At 34.7% G+C, this 15,036-nt stretch overlaps 2 protein-coding genes and 1 long non-coding RNA gene across 3 annotated transcripts; 2 read left to right on the plus strand and 1 right to left on the minus strand.

The window, feature by feature from the left end:
* Positions 1 to 1,540: 1,540 nt before the first annotated feature.
* LOC117321703 lies at positions 1,541 to 4,281 on the plus strand. Its single transcript, XR_004531397.1, has 3 exons — positions 1,541 to 1,580; positions 1,912 to 2,061; positions 4,137 to 4,281. It is a non-coding gene; the product is annotated as an uncharacterized LOC117321703 (long non-coding RNA).
* Positions 4,282 to 5,253: 972 nt separating this feature from the next.
* On the plus strand, positions 5,254 to 8,747 carry LOC117327309. The gene is made up of 7 exons (XM_033884270.1): positions 5,254 to 5,355; positions 5,872 to 5,972; positions 6,187 to 6,292; positions 6,597 to 6,737; positions 7,069 to 7,208; positions 7,928 to 8,042; positions 8,580 to 8,747. Exons 3-7 carry the CDS (start codon positions 6,218 to 6,220, stop codon positions 8,709 to 8,711), a joined length of 603 nt encoding a protein of 200 aa, XP_033740161.1. The 5' UTR covers positions 5,254 to 5,355; positions 5,872 to 5,972; positions 6,187 to 6,217; the 3' UTR covers positions 8,712 to 8,747.
* Positions 8,748 to 11,592: 2,845 nt separating this feature from the next.
* On the minus strand, positions 11,593 to 13,691 carry LOC117327395. Its single transcript, XM_033884386.1, has 3 exons — positions 13,566 to 13,691; positions 12,731 to 12,845; positions 11,593 to 12,191 (listed from the first exon to the last, which is right to left on the minus strand). Exons 1-3 carry the CDS (start codon positions 13,631 to 13,633, stop codon positions 12,045 to 12,047), a joined length of 330 nt encoding a protein of 109 aa, XP_033740277.1. The 5' UTR covers positions 13,634 to 13,691; the 3' UTR covers positions 11,593 to 12,044.
* Between the last annotated feature and the right edge of the window lie 1,345 nt (positions 13,692 to 15,036).

A 15,036-nucleotide genomic window follows, 5' to 3' on the forward strand; every position in this document is an offset into this window, starting at 1 on the left:
AGCATCCCTGTTGATGAATCAGGCAGACTTGTAGACTTCAGTCCATTATGACAACAGGATACATATTCGTATGATATCATTGACTTGGACGTAAACCACCATTCTCAATTGTATCGATCATCATATAGATTACTATCGCAACGAGACGGAAGATGGCAGGTAAGATTAATTAAATAGTATTTGTTTAATCATATCATTAAGTTTGGTGAGGATCTCTGTTTTACGATATCATCACCATTTTGGTTAGGATTTCCGTGTTTGGTTCGCTGTTTACATAATATCATGTATGTATTAACTATGACCTTCGCAATATATTAGTTGTATGCAACATAATTATCAACAGTCCTGTAACAACTAATATATTACAGAACTGTTGATTGTAACGCTGCTCTCAAGGCTTTACCTATAGAGAAATTAGAAAGAAATGATACCCCATCCATATGACATATTCAAACATTTATGATATTTTGTGTCTTTATTAAGGTTAAAATATTAGATCAAATAATAGCGAAGACGTTATGGATTGTTAACATGATACCTACACCCGAGTTTTCCTTTCTGTTACACATGTAATCAAGAATTTTATGTTACACGCAGAACTCAATACTACTCCATATGCAGTAGGTTTGTTCCAATATCAAGTCCCACAAAAATCTTACATCATTAAAGAATTTAAAAATAATTTGAAAAAAACCCACGTCACAACATGTGGTGTGGCTTTTTTGAAAATTATACTTTGTCTTCAATATAATTTCTCATCGTCGGTAAATGACGTGTGATTGTACGATAGTAAATGAGGAGAGACGTAACGTTAGTAATCAACGATGCTCTCGATAAAAAATCTTAAACACTGCAACATTAACCCATTTTTTTCTCTAGCATGTTGGCGATATGGTGTGTTATCTTGCAACAGTCTAATGATATTTGGAGTTTACTATTTTATGGAAATCCCGATCAGCCTACAAAATGAAATGACATACAGTTATGTAAGTATGCTAAGTTTAGAAATTTACCATCGACAAATGATCGACATTCAGTGTATATTGCATATTCCACGTGTGTCTTTTGTACGCATACTCAAAAATTACTATTTGTAACCAATATTTCCTATTTACAGACTTCATTCTTCATGTCTAACAACACGGGGAACCAGACCAACTGTAAAGTGTGTCTAGGTCTTGGAGAGGTTCGGTATAATCTATTATTCTCCGTCACAAGATGGGCGTGAGTACCGGAGCTGGTGGTCATATATGTCTCACATCTATTTGATATTTTTAAGTGTCAGATTAAATACTTCATGGACATTTTCCTTCTTTTCGAAAAACAATACTTAAAGTGCATTATTTAACAAAATATATTTTTACAAGAAAGTGCAATAACATTTAGGATTCGTTATAAAAAGAAAAAAATGTCTCTTGATTTAAAAAAGCAAACTTGTTTATATACGGAAATGTGTTTAGACAGGTCTATACAAAGTTCTATTATTATGACTGAATGATAATTTTTGATCTTACTTGATTGCAGGTCAGCCGTTATCTGTCTTCCATCAGGCTTTTTAATCGACAGACTTGGTAATGGTCGTAAGTAAAAATACGTTAATCTATGTGTTACTTGCGGTAATATTATATGTTGAACTTGCTTGCGTGTCATAGATTTAAAAAAATGTGCATACGACTTTACCCTATGTAGTACATTCCATACTGACAAAATTTCGCTGTGTGATGTCCCATGTAATATATAATGGTATGGTGAAAGATGTAGTGAAGACAGACAATATAACCCCGAGGATGTTGGGCAGCAGTGCTGGTGTACGCCTTTGACCCAAGTTCCTGATATGATATATATGATTGGCATAACATTAGTTAAACTATGTCCAATGACGTGACATTAAGCTTCACTTTGTTTTTATAGGATCTGCGATTCTGTTTAGCACATTGGTGTTGTTAGGCTCAATCCTGTTTGCTGTTGGAGCATCGTCTCATCCACCTGTGGCTACGCCCATGTATATACTGATGGTGATTGGGTATGGGTTCCTGGCGTTTGGGGATACACCTCTACGTTGTACGTATCTAAGTCCTATCTATCAACCTGTCCAAGTAAAGTGTCGATGCCATTAAAATATAATGCACTTATTTAGCGATAAATATTGTGTAACCATCTATTGATGCAAATAAAGCATTTTGTTTATAAGCTTTTCAATCAAAGCATTTAATTAGGTCTCATAGAAAATACATCAAAGAGAATGTTACTTGTAGTATATTTTAACAGAGCTGTACGTAATTTAACTCTTGCTAAATTCATATTCATATGTATACGTAAAAGTACACCGTCTTGCTTCCAAGCACTAATTATAATCCTGATAATCTTCATTTGATCAGCATTCTTTTGACCAATATGTTGTTATATCATAAATTATTATTTTCAATACAATCTGAAAATTGTATGATTTTATTTGCAATATGAAGTCAAATTAAGTCATTTTGATATGTATTCTTGTAGTCTTTCTTGCAAACCTGTGTTTATGTTAAATACATGTATTCTATATATCTCCTGTATGTTTATGTCTATCTTAATGTGTTTATGTAATGTATTCGTTTGATGGAAGAGGGCGTCTATAATTTGAAAAAAACCACTTGTGCCTAATCCCTTGTCAATCGGCAATTTAGTATGTTTAAAGTAAATAATAAGAAATAACTTTGAAAGATTGAATGTAATTATATTATTAAAGAAATGGTGCACTGAATGCACTTGTATACGTAAAAGTACACCGTTTTGGTTATGTTGTGTTCAAGTACATACATTAAAGTGTTACATATATTTGATGAGATAGTCTCTACCAGTATACAGTGTATTTCATTTGTTGATTATCAGTATCTAAATGTACATGTTATAATAGCCATTTTTTGTATCTGTCGATACATAGTTTTATTAACCTTACCGCGGTGAATATCATATCGCTGATGGTAATAGGTAGTCAGGTCGCTCAGATAACTTAGGTGTATCGGTTTGTCAGTCGCGTATAGCAGTATATGCATTGAGTGACAATAATGTAGGAGGTGTTTAGGCTACATTCACAGGTACTTGCCTCGTCTGCCAATGCATAGTCGGCAAACGAGCGTGGACAAACCGATGTATTTTTGACATTAATCTTTATTGCATACGAAAGTGATCGTTTTGCAAACAAAAGAGGCAAATTACTGTATATTATATGCATATATATACATTTCATGCAAATGCTATAATATAACACATAGGCTTTCATTTATCATATCGCTAGCTTACCCGCTGTTAAAAACGTGTTACTGTAGACCTACCGGAAACGAACTCTTTTTTAATTTTCATTTCTTATTCCACAAATCGGCCGATTCCTGTGATCATGTTAATCATGGAGTGTATTTTTACTTTCTTAATATTTGATATTTTTTCGAGATCTGGCTGTGTTTAGGCGACTGTGAACACTGGCTATCGTCAAAATGAACACTAATACCAAAAACGCTTAGGTTATATTTTATTTCGATTTATTCTGAAACAAAGCAATGCTTTATCAATTAAAATTCGTAAAACTTCATATGTGACTTGCAGTGGCTGACATGATTGTCACCGTCTGGCTGACCGTAGATACATGCGTGCTTAGAGCATTGTTGATCAAGAGGTCCCTTCTCATCTCAACAATAATGATATTGGAAGTATTTTCTAGATGCACGACCGTCTGTATCTGGTTGTCTATATCTAGAAAAAATACCGGCCCAAACCCGAACTATATATTTTAATGCTAAGTATACGTACAGTTTTGTCAAAAGATGATATGAGCGCAATACACGGATAATGAAAGTATCCGCCACGCATGAAAACACGTACTTCTCGATCTGTAGCTCTGTCTCATTTCGCTAGATGGCGTTAGATAAATCGTCATACATCCGGCCGACGGAACAGTACACCTCAAGTGAACGTGCATTTTTACTACTTTTAGGCTACCGATATCTTCAATGGTCTAGTGTCTAACGCTGTAATGATATCAGCCTTTGACAGACATTTGTTCTCGGATTAATGTATCGACCTTACCAAAAGGATGCAATTGTAAAATATCACTGTGTCAATATAATGTCTCTTATTGTCGTCTCGATTCCTATCCACAGTTGTGCAGGCCAGAGTTGTCTCTTATTGTTTCCCAGAAGCCACATTAACCGCCCTGGCGTTCGGTATCTTTGGATATATCGGACAGGGAATAAGCTTGTACACCACACCACTCACTACAACGACTATAGGGCTACAATACGCCATATGGCTAGGTATGCGCACAGTAAGGATCATACAAGACACTCAAGTAAACATGAACAATTAGCAACATACACAATAACAGCCAAATAATAATCGTTATTATAAAATTATGTTTAGAGTGCCACATAGTTCTCTCTAAAAAGTCATATTTAGCGGTCGCGCAGAAATGGTCACGAAATGCAGGTTGATAGGGTGTTTCTAAAAATAGAATCTCATACAAATTCAAATATTGCATATGTAAATATAACAAATAAAAGCAATAACTAATGAATTAGAAAACTGAATTTATTGTAAAGCGTAAGTTTACTGTTTGTATTGTGGAGTGATAAGACATCATCAGATATTTGCAGAAGCTTCACATTACATCATGCAGCTATGCCGCGAAATCGTCAGTGACCCATACTTGAGAAAATCTAGAAGGGAAGTCAGGAAATTCAAAATTTACCTAAATCGATTAGTTTATGTTCTACCATATGCTATTAAACGGTATTCTATGGACATGCTATTTGTTTTGCAATGATTTTTCAATCCCTCATCACACTGGATAGTATACCTGTAAGACCGGAAGGTTAATCGTGTATTCTTCTTTATCCGGAAATGACGTCGTTGCAACAGTCAAAGCCATGTGGAAAATGTATCTTACACGACAGTTTTCAAATGAATTGTTAGAAGAGTGTTACATTCGGACAGCAGATGCATTTTGTTGTACAGTCATAAAATAGGTATTCAGAAATGAAGATCACAAAATGAAATCGCGGAAATTATACAATCAGATAAGTACTTGTAATATCAATGGTAATAATAAGCATTGAATAGCAATTATGAGACAAATTGTGTAGTGGTATTTAAAAGTCAAAAACCCATTATAGAGTCAAGCTGTACGTTTTATTACTTGATCTGTTAAATGATAGCAGTAATACAAAAATAACTTACTACATTGTATACACGACGTTTACTGCATTCATTATAGGCCCAGTATCATGTGGACTCGGAGTTTTGTGTGCAGTAGTATTAGCCTTTCTTCTTCATCTACAGCCTCCTGAAATAACAGAAAATAATGAAAACAAGAACATATTGGTAGGAAACTTTATTTGGGATATTCGAACTGTATCTGCATATAACAACCTATATCCAAATGTCATTTCAAATCAGAGTACAACAACAGCTATATAATGGAATGTTAAGATATCAACAAATGATACATTTTAAACAATCCATGCATCATATACTCTAGCACATGAAAACTTAATTCGCGTTAATCAGACTAATGTATCCTCTAAAATATCGTTATTTGCTATCTAGTTTGGGTTTCGGGCACATAATATAAGTCTTCGTTCATTTCGAATATAATTAAACCCAATCTAATAAAATGATGTATTGCTTTTTGGTTTTGTTTCTGTGCATTTTAAAACGAGATATTTTATGGATGTAATTCAAAGGATTGTTATGATTAAAAACATAATTTTATTTTCAAAATTATTTGTCTGCGAATGATGACACACCGCAAATGAAGATTATGTGTTGTTTACATCATACAGCTTCTAATCCGGATATGACTTACCAATGGTATTATCCTTAACATTTTACTTGTAGACACTGAGTGTGTTACGGGCACTACCTGGATCCTACTGGCTTTTTCTGCTGACTGTTAGCTTTACTGCTGTATGTTGGATCGTAAAACAGACCAATTTACCGTAAGGAAACTAGAAAGCATATTGAAACTACCTATATAAAAGTCTTACAAATATAAACATCAATAGTAAACGTCCTTTTACTTAGTTTGTTCCTAGCAGCATTGATACAATAAGAGGTTTGATCAAACTTTAGATATCAGATGTCTTCACATCACTTTCAAATATAAAACATTTGCAACTATCAATGAAATACCAAATAACGGAATAATTTCAGAGTTTATTTGGAATTACGACATGGATATACGATGACGGAGGCCAGTCACGTTGCTGGTATTGCTCCATTTACTACCATAGTGTGCCCTTTTTGCTGTTTGTTACTGGTAAGTATAGACTTCACAAATTGAAGGTTATTTCGAGTGAATATTCCCATCAGTAAACACAGAATGGTTTAAAGTTGAACTTATGCTTCCAGCACGATATTCATGATTGGAAAAAGAATATTCGCAATTATGTCAACATAATGTTCTCATTGGGATTATATTTCCTTGTATGGTATGAAGTCGTGACGGGTTCGATATTTGTTGATTGTCTTGTTCCGTTGTCACACCCTCACGAATGTCACCATTGATAACTTAGTGTTTCTCCTATTGCATTTAATCAATACTCTCGTATTTTTGATTGCAGCAAAAACTTGACTGTGACGGGATCATACTTACAATTCTTATAGTATGGATTTCGTGTTTATATGCTTTACTTGGTTTTTGTCCTGGTTTCAACATTATTCTCTTGTCATTGGCTGACGGGATAGTTGTAAGTTTGATGTCGGTGAGTACGTCAGATTGCTACCTTGCTGCGGTATTAAATGCTCCGTGGCATCTGTATGTAGCCCGGATGTGTAAAATAAGATTTTGTGCCACGCCCACTACACATACAAGTGTTCTATGACTGTTGTTTGTGGTACTAACGATATTTTGACATGTGCCCTGGTCCTATGCGATTTGATTAACATAGATTAGCAATTCAGCATTAACATCATGGGTCAACAACACAGAGTATTCTGATTATTGCAAGTTCCGTATGTTTCTTTTGGGATTTTGTGATTACAACTCTCTATGCCAGAAAAAAAAACGTATATAGTTTGCTGTGTTGGTTGTAGACCATGTCGTGGCAGGTTCTCGTGGTCCTGTGCCCAGCCTCGTATGTAGGATCGCTTTCCGGTGTGGTGTATTCATTGAGGAATTTTACAACAGCGCTCGTCTTCATTGCAGCTGGTTATATGCTGCAGAGGGGTAACATGTAAGTATACGTCTGCTTATTACGTATACAGGTATATAAAACAACTATTGAAGGTTATTTTGGTTTGAGGATCGAAAGATATATATGAGAGGGATACCCGTGTCATCCGTCCTGCTACTTATCACAATCTTAGTTGATTTTATAAAATCCTTTCGGATTGTTTGGTTGTAAGCTCTACTGGTTGAATTAAATCCGTGGGGTAAGTCTCAACCCTATTTTCAACATTTGAATTTTTTTTTTTAAATAGCGGCACTTCTTCAGATTATACACTTAAAGTATATTTCGTGTTATATCAACATAATCTCCTATGTATGCACACATATGATGTTGACAAAATTATTGGGATGCTTCACTTCCCCGGCTGTTTCAATTTGTCAAATCCGTTTTAATTTAAGAGATTCCTATTATGAGTGTAAGCCCCTAAATCTCCTGACGAACCCTTAAAGAACGAAACATTTACATGCTAAATTATATATTGATATTATATATTTCGGGGAGTGCAAGTCATCAAGATCTTATTTTTTTTAAAACAAGCAATGTTTGAATGAAAAATATCTGTTGATTTAATCAACAAAGAAAGACTTAACCACCTCCTGTTTAAATTTCCATACATATTATGATGGATGTTTATCAGATTTATACGTACGTTTGGTTTTTAGCATAAGATGCCTAGTACTTTGCATCTTAAAAGTTCATTCACTTTACGCTGTTATCCACAGGACAGACAAGGACGAGGCAGTGCATCACTACCAACATATGTTCATTATGTTACTTATCCTGTCGGCGACGGGGATAATAATTGGAGTTGTGATGAATGTAATGGATATCCGAAAGGTGAGCCAGAAAATGTTGAAACATGGTTATGTACGACTATATACCACATACCAGTGATTCTGTTTTTTGTTTATTTATTTTCTTGTCCTCGTATCTTTAAATATTCTTTAACCGTAAATAACATCATTCGTTTATTTTTCTTTAATACTAAACGGTATTGCATTATAGATTTTTCATCTAACAAAATTGCACCTTTATAATTACTGCCAACCGAAAAAGTAACACACATCACCATACATTATTATTTGGTAATATTTGTGTAACAAGTGGAGAGGGAAAACAGAACAGTCATAATCATGTTATACTACAAATGGCGTTGGCCCGAATGGAGGCGCTTGGTAGGCTGTCTTCTGTAAGGGAAACGACGAGGTCTGGTAGTTGACCGCCAATCTCACTTCCGATCATGGAATCAAAAAGTGGATGAATAGTGACTTTATGACACATGCGCCACCCGATTACTCCCCTTTTATTAACATAATATCAATGAGCCATCAAGTTGAATTCTTTAGGAATACTATGATTTTTGTTCTGCTTTAGGGTGGCGCTTTGAATACCAGGATACGCAAATGGCAACAATCTAATGTGGAAAACATAGAACTCATATCGAAGACAGAGCCATCCAGCGAGTACGGTGGAAATAGCGACACCAAAGACAGTGATGACTTTTAATTAGTGGAAACTGAAAAATAAATTTTCTCAGATTAACACTGAACATTGTGTTGTTTTTTACGCTGAGATTGGCTTTGTCTTTATTTCGCTATAACTGGATTCAGTAACATGGCAACTTGATTCCTTGATTCGAATCACCACGTCTCTATCTTCTATATTTTGCTCTGCTAACTATCACACCAATATGTTAAGCAACCGTCGTTGGTGCTGTCGTTGGTATTCTAAAGTAGTTGAAGGTCAACAAAGCAACTGTCCCTGATTAGCATGAAATGCTTTATACTGAATGTACTGGTGTTATGAGAGCATTTATAGGGAACTAGTTTTTTTTCTCTTGCTATAATTACAAAAACATAAACAATCCCAATTGTAGAGATTGAAACAAGGAATATTGACTCATAGATACTTATAGAGAACTTCACCCTGACACCAAAAGACACACATGAGACAGAAAAAAACACCTATCAAAAAACCACGACTAAATTAAATATTAATTTCAGACAGTCTTTTACCAAGTCTTTCATCATCAAGATTAGACAACTCACGCTCAATAGAACTATCTTTTACAAATTTTAAGCGGGGAAAAGGACTTTAGAAATTTAACAACTCTTTACTATTTTACACTGACTACATAACTCTTATTAAATCGACAATAAATGACATTATAAAACAATATGCTGTGCAAATTTACAACATTAAAAATAAATAATGTATACTAGATATCCCTTTAAAATATAAAATTGTGTATTAACGACCAATTATTTCTCGAAACTCTTATGATGGAAATCAGAGTCAAACCAATTTCATACTTAAGCTTTATAAAGAAAAAAAATCAAATGAAAAGGAAAAACCACTTGTCCATCAAATTAGTGCTATCGAGACAGGACCAAATATGTCAATGATAAATGATTTAGAAAATAAAAGAAAGAATTAGCAGAATTATGGAAGAAAAAAAACAAACTATATTGTAGAAACATGATTCGCTCAAGGGCAAAATGGATAGGGGAGGAGGGGTGTGTAAACTTACTACTTCTGTGGACTGGAATCAAGAAATGTTACTAGTAAAATTATTCCAAGTATAGGCAAAGAAGATGGTACAATAATATTTGACCAACAAGAAATTTTACAAAAAACAGAAAAACTTTTACTGAACTTTATACAAAAAAAATTATATCTTCAAAATATCAGATCAGAATTGTAAACATTGAATGCCTAAACTGTTCAAACATGGAGTGTCATCAACTTTTTTTGGACGATTTTTCGACTTCAGATACTCTCTTTGTAAGCCATTGTGGCCCTTTTGGTACTGGCTAAATCCGATATCGAATGCGGATTCAATTCATTCCTCTCTTTGCCTCTTAGCCCAGTTTGCCAAAATAATGTCGCTTTGTAGCTAGGTCTCCAGAACGCTTGAATCTGATAGACTTTGATGCACCATTCAAGCTTAAAATAATATGAGGCGGGGAATTCCCTTAAATCTGTTTTTAACCGTGCAACCCACTGTTTTTCTTACGAACTGTTTTGCTTCTTTCAAGTCAATATACTTTTTATATAGTTATATACGTCCACGTGACACAGTTCTACCCAATCATTGAGCACGAAAAATCAAGAAAGGTAATGAAAACCTGTATTTACCTGTATTTCTCCGTTTGCATATGTATGGCCCAGTCTGATTGGAATGAAAGAGACATATATGAAGTATAGTTAAGCATTGAACTGTTACCAAATGGTAGTATACAGTCGATATGAATACAATTTGGGTGATAGATACATAGAATGTCGCCCGTTAGGGCGACATGACATATTTTATGCTTATATTAACATTCATTTGTTTTTTATTAAATGTAGATTATGACGCGTTTGGATTTGCCGCTTACCCTATCACTGACGTCATCTAGTTCAAATACCGGAACAGCCGAAATTTCCAGAAGGAATAATATAGTCCCTCGTGATGTTATTAATAGCAAACACATACATTGGTTTTGCACAAATTTGACTTTATTGTCTATTTCATACACGTTTGTAGATATCGTCAAATTATTCACAATTGCATAATTTCTGATTGTTTAAAATCCAAGCCGTTTTTCGGCGCAATGCTATACGGTTAGCATTTAGAAGTGATGCGGCTTTGACCGGGTATTGCACAGGATAGACTCGATTCCTCGGGAACACAAGTTTCTATCGACTGGATTTACGTTATTTTCAGAAGAGTATCAGTTCTTAAATTATAAATGAAAGTCGTCTTGACAGTAGATGAAAACGATTCCAAGGATACATTTGTATTTCGTTCGAAACAGTTCAAGTCTAACCAGTCACATTTTAACAGACGATTTTCAACTTCACAGGGGCTCGATTTTGTAAGGTAGGCCTTTGACATCAGTGAATAACCACAAAACTAAAATTCAATATGCATACACAACCAGAAACCATGTCGATACTCCCGATTTTTTACAAGATTTTTTTTATATAAATACTGGACTTTTCATCTTAATGTTTAATGCCGTGTCTTGCATTTCTGAAAATTCGGAAACGAGCCCCTTTGAGTGTGACGACATTGACTTGACAATTTGATAATTCCTAGATCAAGAACGGCGCTTATAGTTATTTTGTGTTGACTACATTTGGTTTTAATTATAAAATATTACTCTCATAACTTGTGAAGTTGCTTTATTTTTTTGTTGTTGTGGATTATAAATGCTAGCATTCGAAATCTCTCCGGGCCGAAAGTAACTGGCGGCCATTGTTTTGACCTGCAACACCCTGGGCTGTATTCCTACTCTGACCGAATCACTGTAAATTGTAGTATACAGTCTCATGAATACAGTTTGGTTTACTAACGACATACATTGTATAGGCAAATGCAAACACAGAATGTAAATATTTTAAAATAAATCTATTAGCTCAAAAAAGATAATGGCGATCATAAAAAGAAAGAATAATCATACATGAAACATGCAATTCTAAAAAAAGAAACACATAATAGAAAAAATATATATCACGGTCATATAACGACTCAGATACAATAACGTGATATATATCATGGTCATACAGTAACATAGAATACGATGACCTCATAAATATCACGGTCATACAGTAACACCGGATACAGTGACGTGACATATATCTGGATCACACTGTAACACAGAATAAATGACTTGATATATCGGAATGTCAAACTGGAATACTTAATAAATAGACTTGCTATGTTTGATAGTCACACTTGAGCACTCCATACAACGAAGCTGTATCTTCCATACAGATAATTGAACTTTTCCCCCCAAATCCACATCATGCAGCTATAGTGATTACGTTACTATCTCTTGGTCAATGTCTGTTTCACATTCCATCCATTGAACATTCATCACTCTCGTTGGCGTCGTTATTACCATAGTACGTGTTGGCGGGTTCCTCCATCGATATTAGTCCTATGGTTTCTATATTAGATTGTTGCCATTTACATATCCTTGCATTCAAAGCGCTTTCCTAAAGTAGAAAAGAAACAATGAGATTACAGACAACATTATAACAGTTGTACTAATAGACAAAACTCAGGGATATTAAAATCAATACAACAAAATAACGTCGTGTACCAAAAATGAAAACAATATATTGGGTTGTCGAACTGGTAACAAACTTGCCGTTCACTTAGGCAACAATTATTAGATTCCCCGATATAAAATAAAACAATATGGATTCGGTCACTTTCCAGACAAAGTGGGTTTCCTTCTACGTCCTCCAAAATTATCCCTAGGACATTTCCATTCTTGGCCTGACGGTTAATTAATATCAGCTAGTTTTCCTATTGTTGTTGGATTAATTACATATTGAGATGTCTGTGTTCTTACTAAGGTGTGATGTAATTAACACCTTTTTAAGTAGGGCTTCGAATTTGAATACTCATCATCGTTCAATATATGTATAAGTTAAAACGAAATGCATGTTTAATACCTATAAGCGTATGATTAGACATAGGAAATAAAACGACTTACTGCTATTAACGGTATCAGTATTTTGTAGCTCACCTTTCGGATATCCATAACATTCATCACAACTCCGAATATTATCCCAATGACCGACAAGGTTATTATCATAAGGAAGAAATACTGGTAGTGGTGGAGTGCCACATCTTTGTCTGTCCTGTAGATATAAACAATGTCACATGATCGCATTGGTAAACGAACATCTGTTCAGATGTCTGGCAAATTAATCAAATACCCATTATTTATCGATAAACATCATCATAATGACATTAACACAATTTAAAGTCAGAACATAGCAAGTTACAGATCCTGCTTGCAATACATTTTGGTTCCGGCCTTTTTTGTCACTAAATGACACAAAAAATAAGATGTATGTTAAATATACCATTTGATTCCAAACGACAAAACAAACCTTAAAATCTGACAGATTTTATGAAGTGAATTATACACGTAATATTGATCGATGAAAAATTGATGAAACAAGTCTTTGCGATAAGTGAACTTAATGCAGTGCAAACGTTGTGAAATACACCAACAATTCAGCAGATGTGACACGAGTTTATAGAAACGGCACTCTTGCGTTAAATCAATGTCAATTCTAATATATAATATGTTTTTCTGATAGCAAGCATATTTGTTTTGATTTTTTAAAATATTTTGTCTGTTTTTTCCCCCGAATTAATGCTACTATCAGACTATAAACGTAAGAATTCAAAAGTGTTTTCCTGGTAGTGGCTAGCCCTGGGGGCTCAATGTCCGCTAGCAGAATGTACAAAAGACACAGAAATAGTGATTATCTTACCTTGCAATCTTAAAAAAAGGCTTTTGTTCCTATTACTGACCGACAAAATAAGCAGAGAAGTCAAATTTTACTTACACGTTGTGTCTCTGTAGTATATAACCAGCTGCAATGAAGGTCAGTGCTATTATTGCGTTCCTCACCATTAACACAAAACTGCTAAGTGTCCCTACATACGCTGGAGGACACAGGACAACGATAAGCTGCCACGCCATCGTCTACAATCAAACAAAAACAAAATGAACAAGGGCTCATATAGATATACCCCCACATTCCTAATCAATAAATTAGTAAATATATCAAGGGGATATTTGCTCAAGAGTACCGTAAACATAGGATTTTCCTTTTTAAAGTTATAAAAAGTGTTTTCTTTAGTCATCGATAGACTAATGCTGTGGTGTATATATGACCTTAATCTATCAAGGAGTTACACAAGTTTAATAGAAGAAGGAAGCACGTATGCTATGGTGTATATATTACCTGAATCTATCAAGGAGTTACACAAGTTTAATAACAGAAGGAAATACGTATGCGACAGAAGCACGCAGGGACGTACAGTGATTAATATATAAGAGCATACAAGTGGGTGTATAGTAACTACAACGAATTAGTGTTTCGTGATGTGGATGGATTTCAGACTGTCAAAACCCCAAACACAACGCAGTATGGTGCTTATCCCGATAACTTACCGTCATCAAAATAATGAATATCCCGTCAGCCACTGTTATGGCAATAATGTTGGCACTAGGACAGAATCCCAGTAAAGCATAGACAGTCACCATCCCTACTTGAATTAATGTGTTCATCATTCCGTCACAGTCAATCTTATTCTGGAAGCAAATATGCAAAAGTTCAATATTGCACAAACAATAAATGAGACATGAACATGAGCAATAGACTATTAAAGCAATAAGATATAACACTACCAGGTGTTCCGTGAGAGTAAGCGTCTTCTATTTTGGTAACCGTCATGGAAATTAAGGTCAAATCGGGGTCAATTCGCACCATCAAAATTAGAACCAGGGTGATTGCAAAACAAATACAAATACTAGGTTTAGTAACAAGTGTCAAACACGTCTCGCATGTGAGTTAATGTAGCGATCATAACTGAACATACCATAAATCATTGTTTTGGAATAGATATATTATCTTATAATAACTTCTAAAGTTCTGTTTGTTTTCACAACTTTATTTCAATGTTCGGCGTCCACTATCCCCATCTGGAGGTTTTCTTCGGTCCTCGTGTTTTTGCTTTGTCGAACTTATTACCCACTTTTTAACGCTTGACTTTTTTCGTAAGATTGTCAACACTGTTTGTTGTTCTCATAATCTTCAGTGTGTTAATTAACTATGTTGTCATAGAGACGAGCGAGCGAACGTTGTTGCACGAATGTAATTGATCAGTATTGTTTCAATAAAATAATCAGTTATGTGTACAAAAAGCTCTTTGTTTCACATAGAACGGATATAAGTACAAATTAGTAGATTCAACACTGCAGTAAACCACCTTCCTAATCGTTTCTATGGCAGTCGATCTAGGCTACGATCA

This window comes from Pecten maximus, chromosome 1 (genome assembly GCF_902652985.1).
Source record: "Pecten maximus chromosome 1, xPecMax1.1, whole genome shotgun sequence".
Taxonomy (NCBI): Eukaryota; Metazoa; Mollusca; class Bivalvia; order Pectinida; family Pectinidae; genus Pecten; species Pecten maximus.

Bases quoted from the DNA above. Each gene is read 5' to 3' on its own strand.
- LOC117327309 (XM_033884270.1), top strand. From the start codon at position 6,218: ATGACGGAGGCCAGTCACGTTGCTGGTATTGCTCCATTTACTACCATA. The intron at 6,293-6,596 runs GTAAGTATAGAC...TTTTGATTGCAG, and splicing joins CTTTTTGCTGTTTGTTACTG to CAAAAACTTGACTGTGACGG. The intron at 7,209-7,927 runs GTAAGTATACGT...TGTTATCCACAG, and splicing joins ATGCTGCAGAGGGGTAACAT to GACAGACAAGGACGAGGCAG.
- LOC117327395 (XM_033884386.1), bottom strand. From the start codon at position 13,633: ATGGTGAGGAACGCAATAATAGCACTGACCTTCATTGCAGCTGGTTAT. The intron at 12,846-13,565 runs GTAAGTAAAATT...TTATATCTACAG, and splicing joins ATACTACAGAGACACAACGT to GACAGACAAAGATGTGGCAC. The intron at 12,192-12,730 runs GTGAGCTACAAA...TTTCTACTTTAG, and splicing joins ATGTTATGGATATCCGAAAG to GAAAGCGCTTTGAATGCAAG.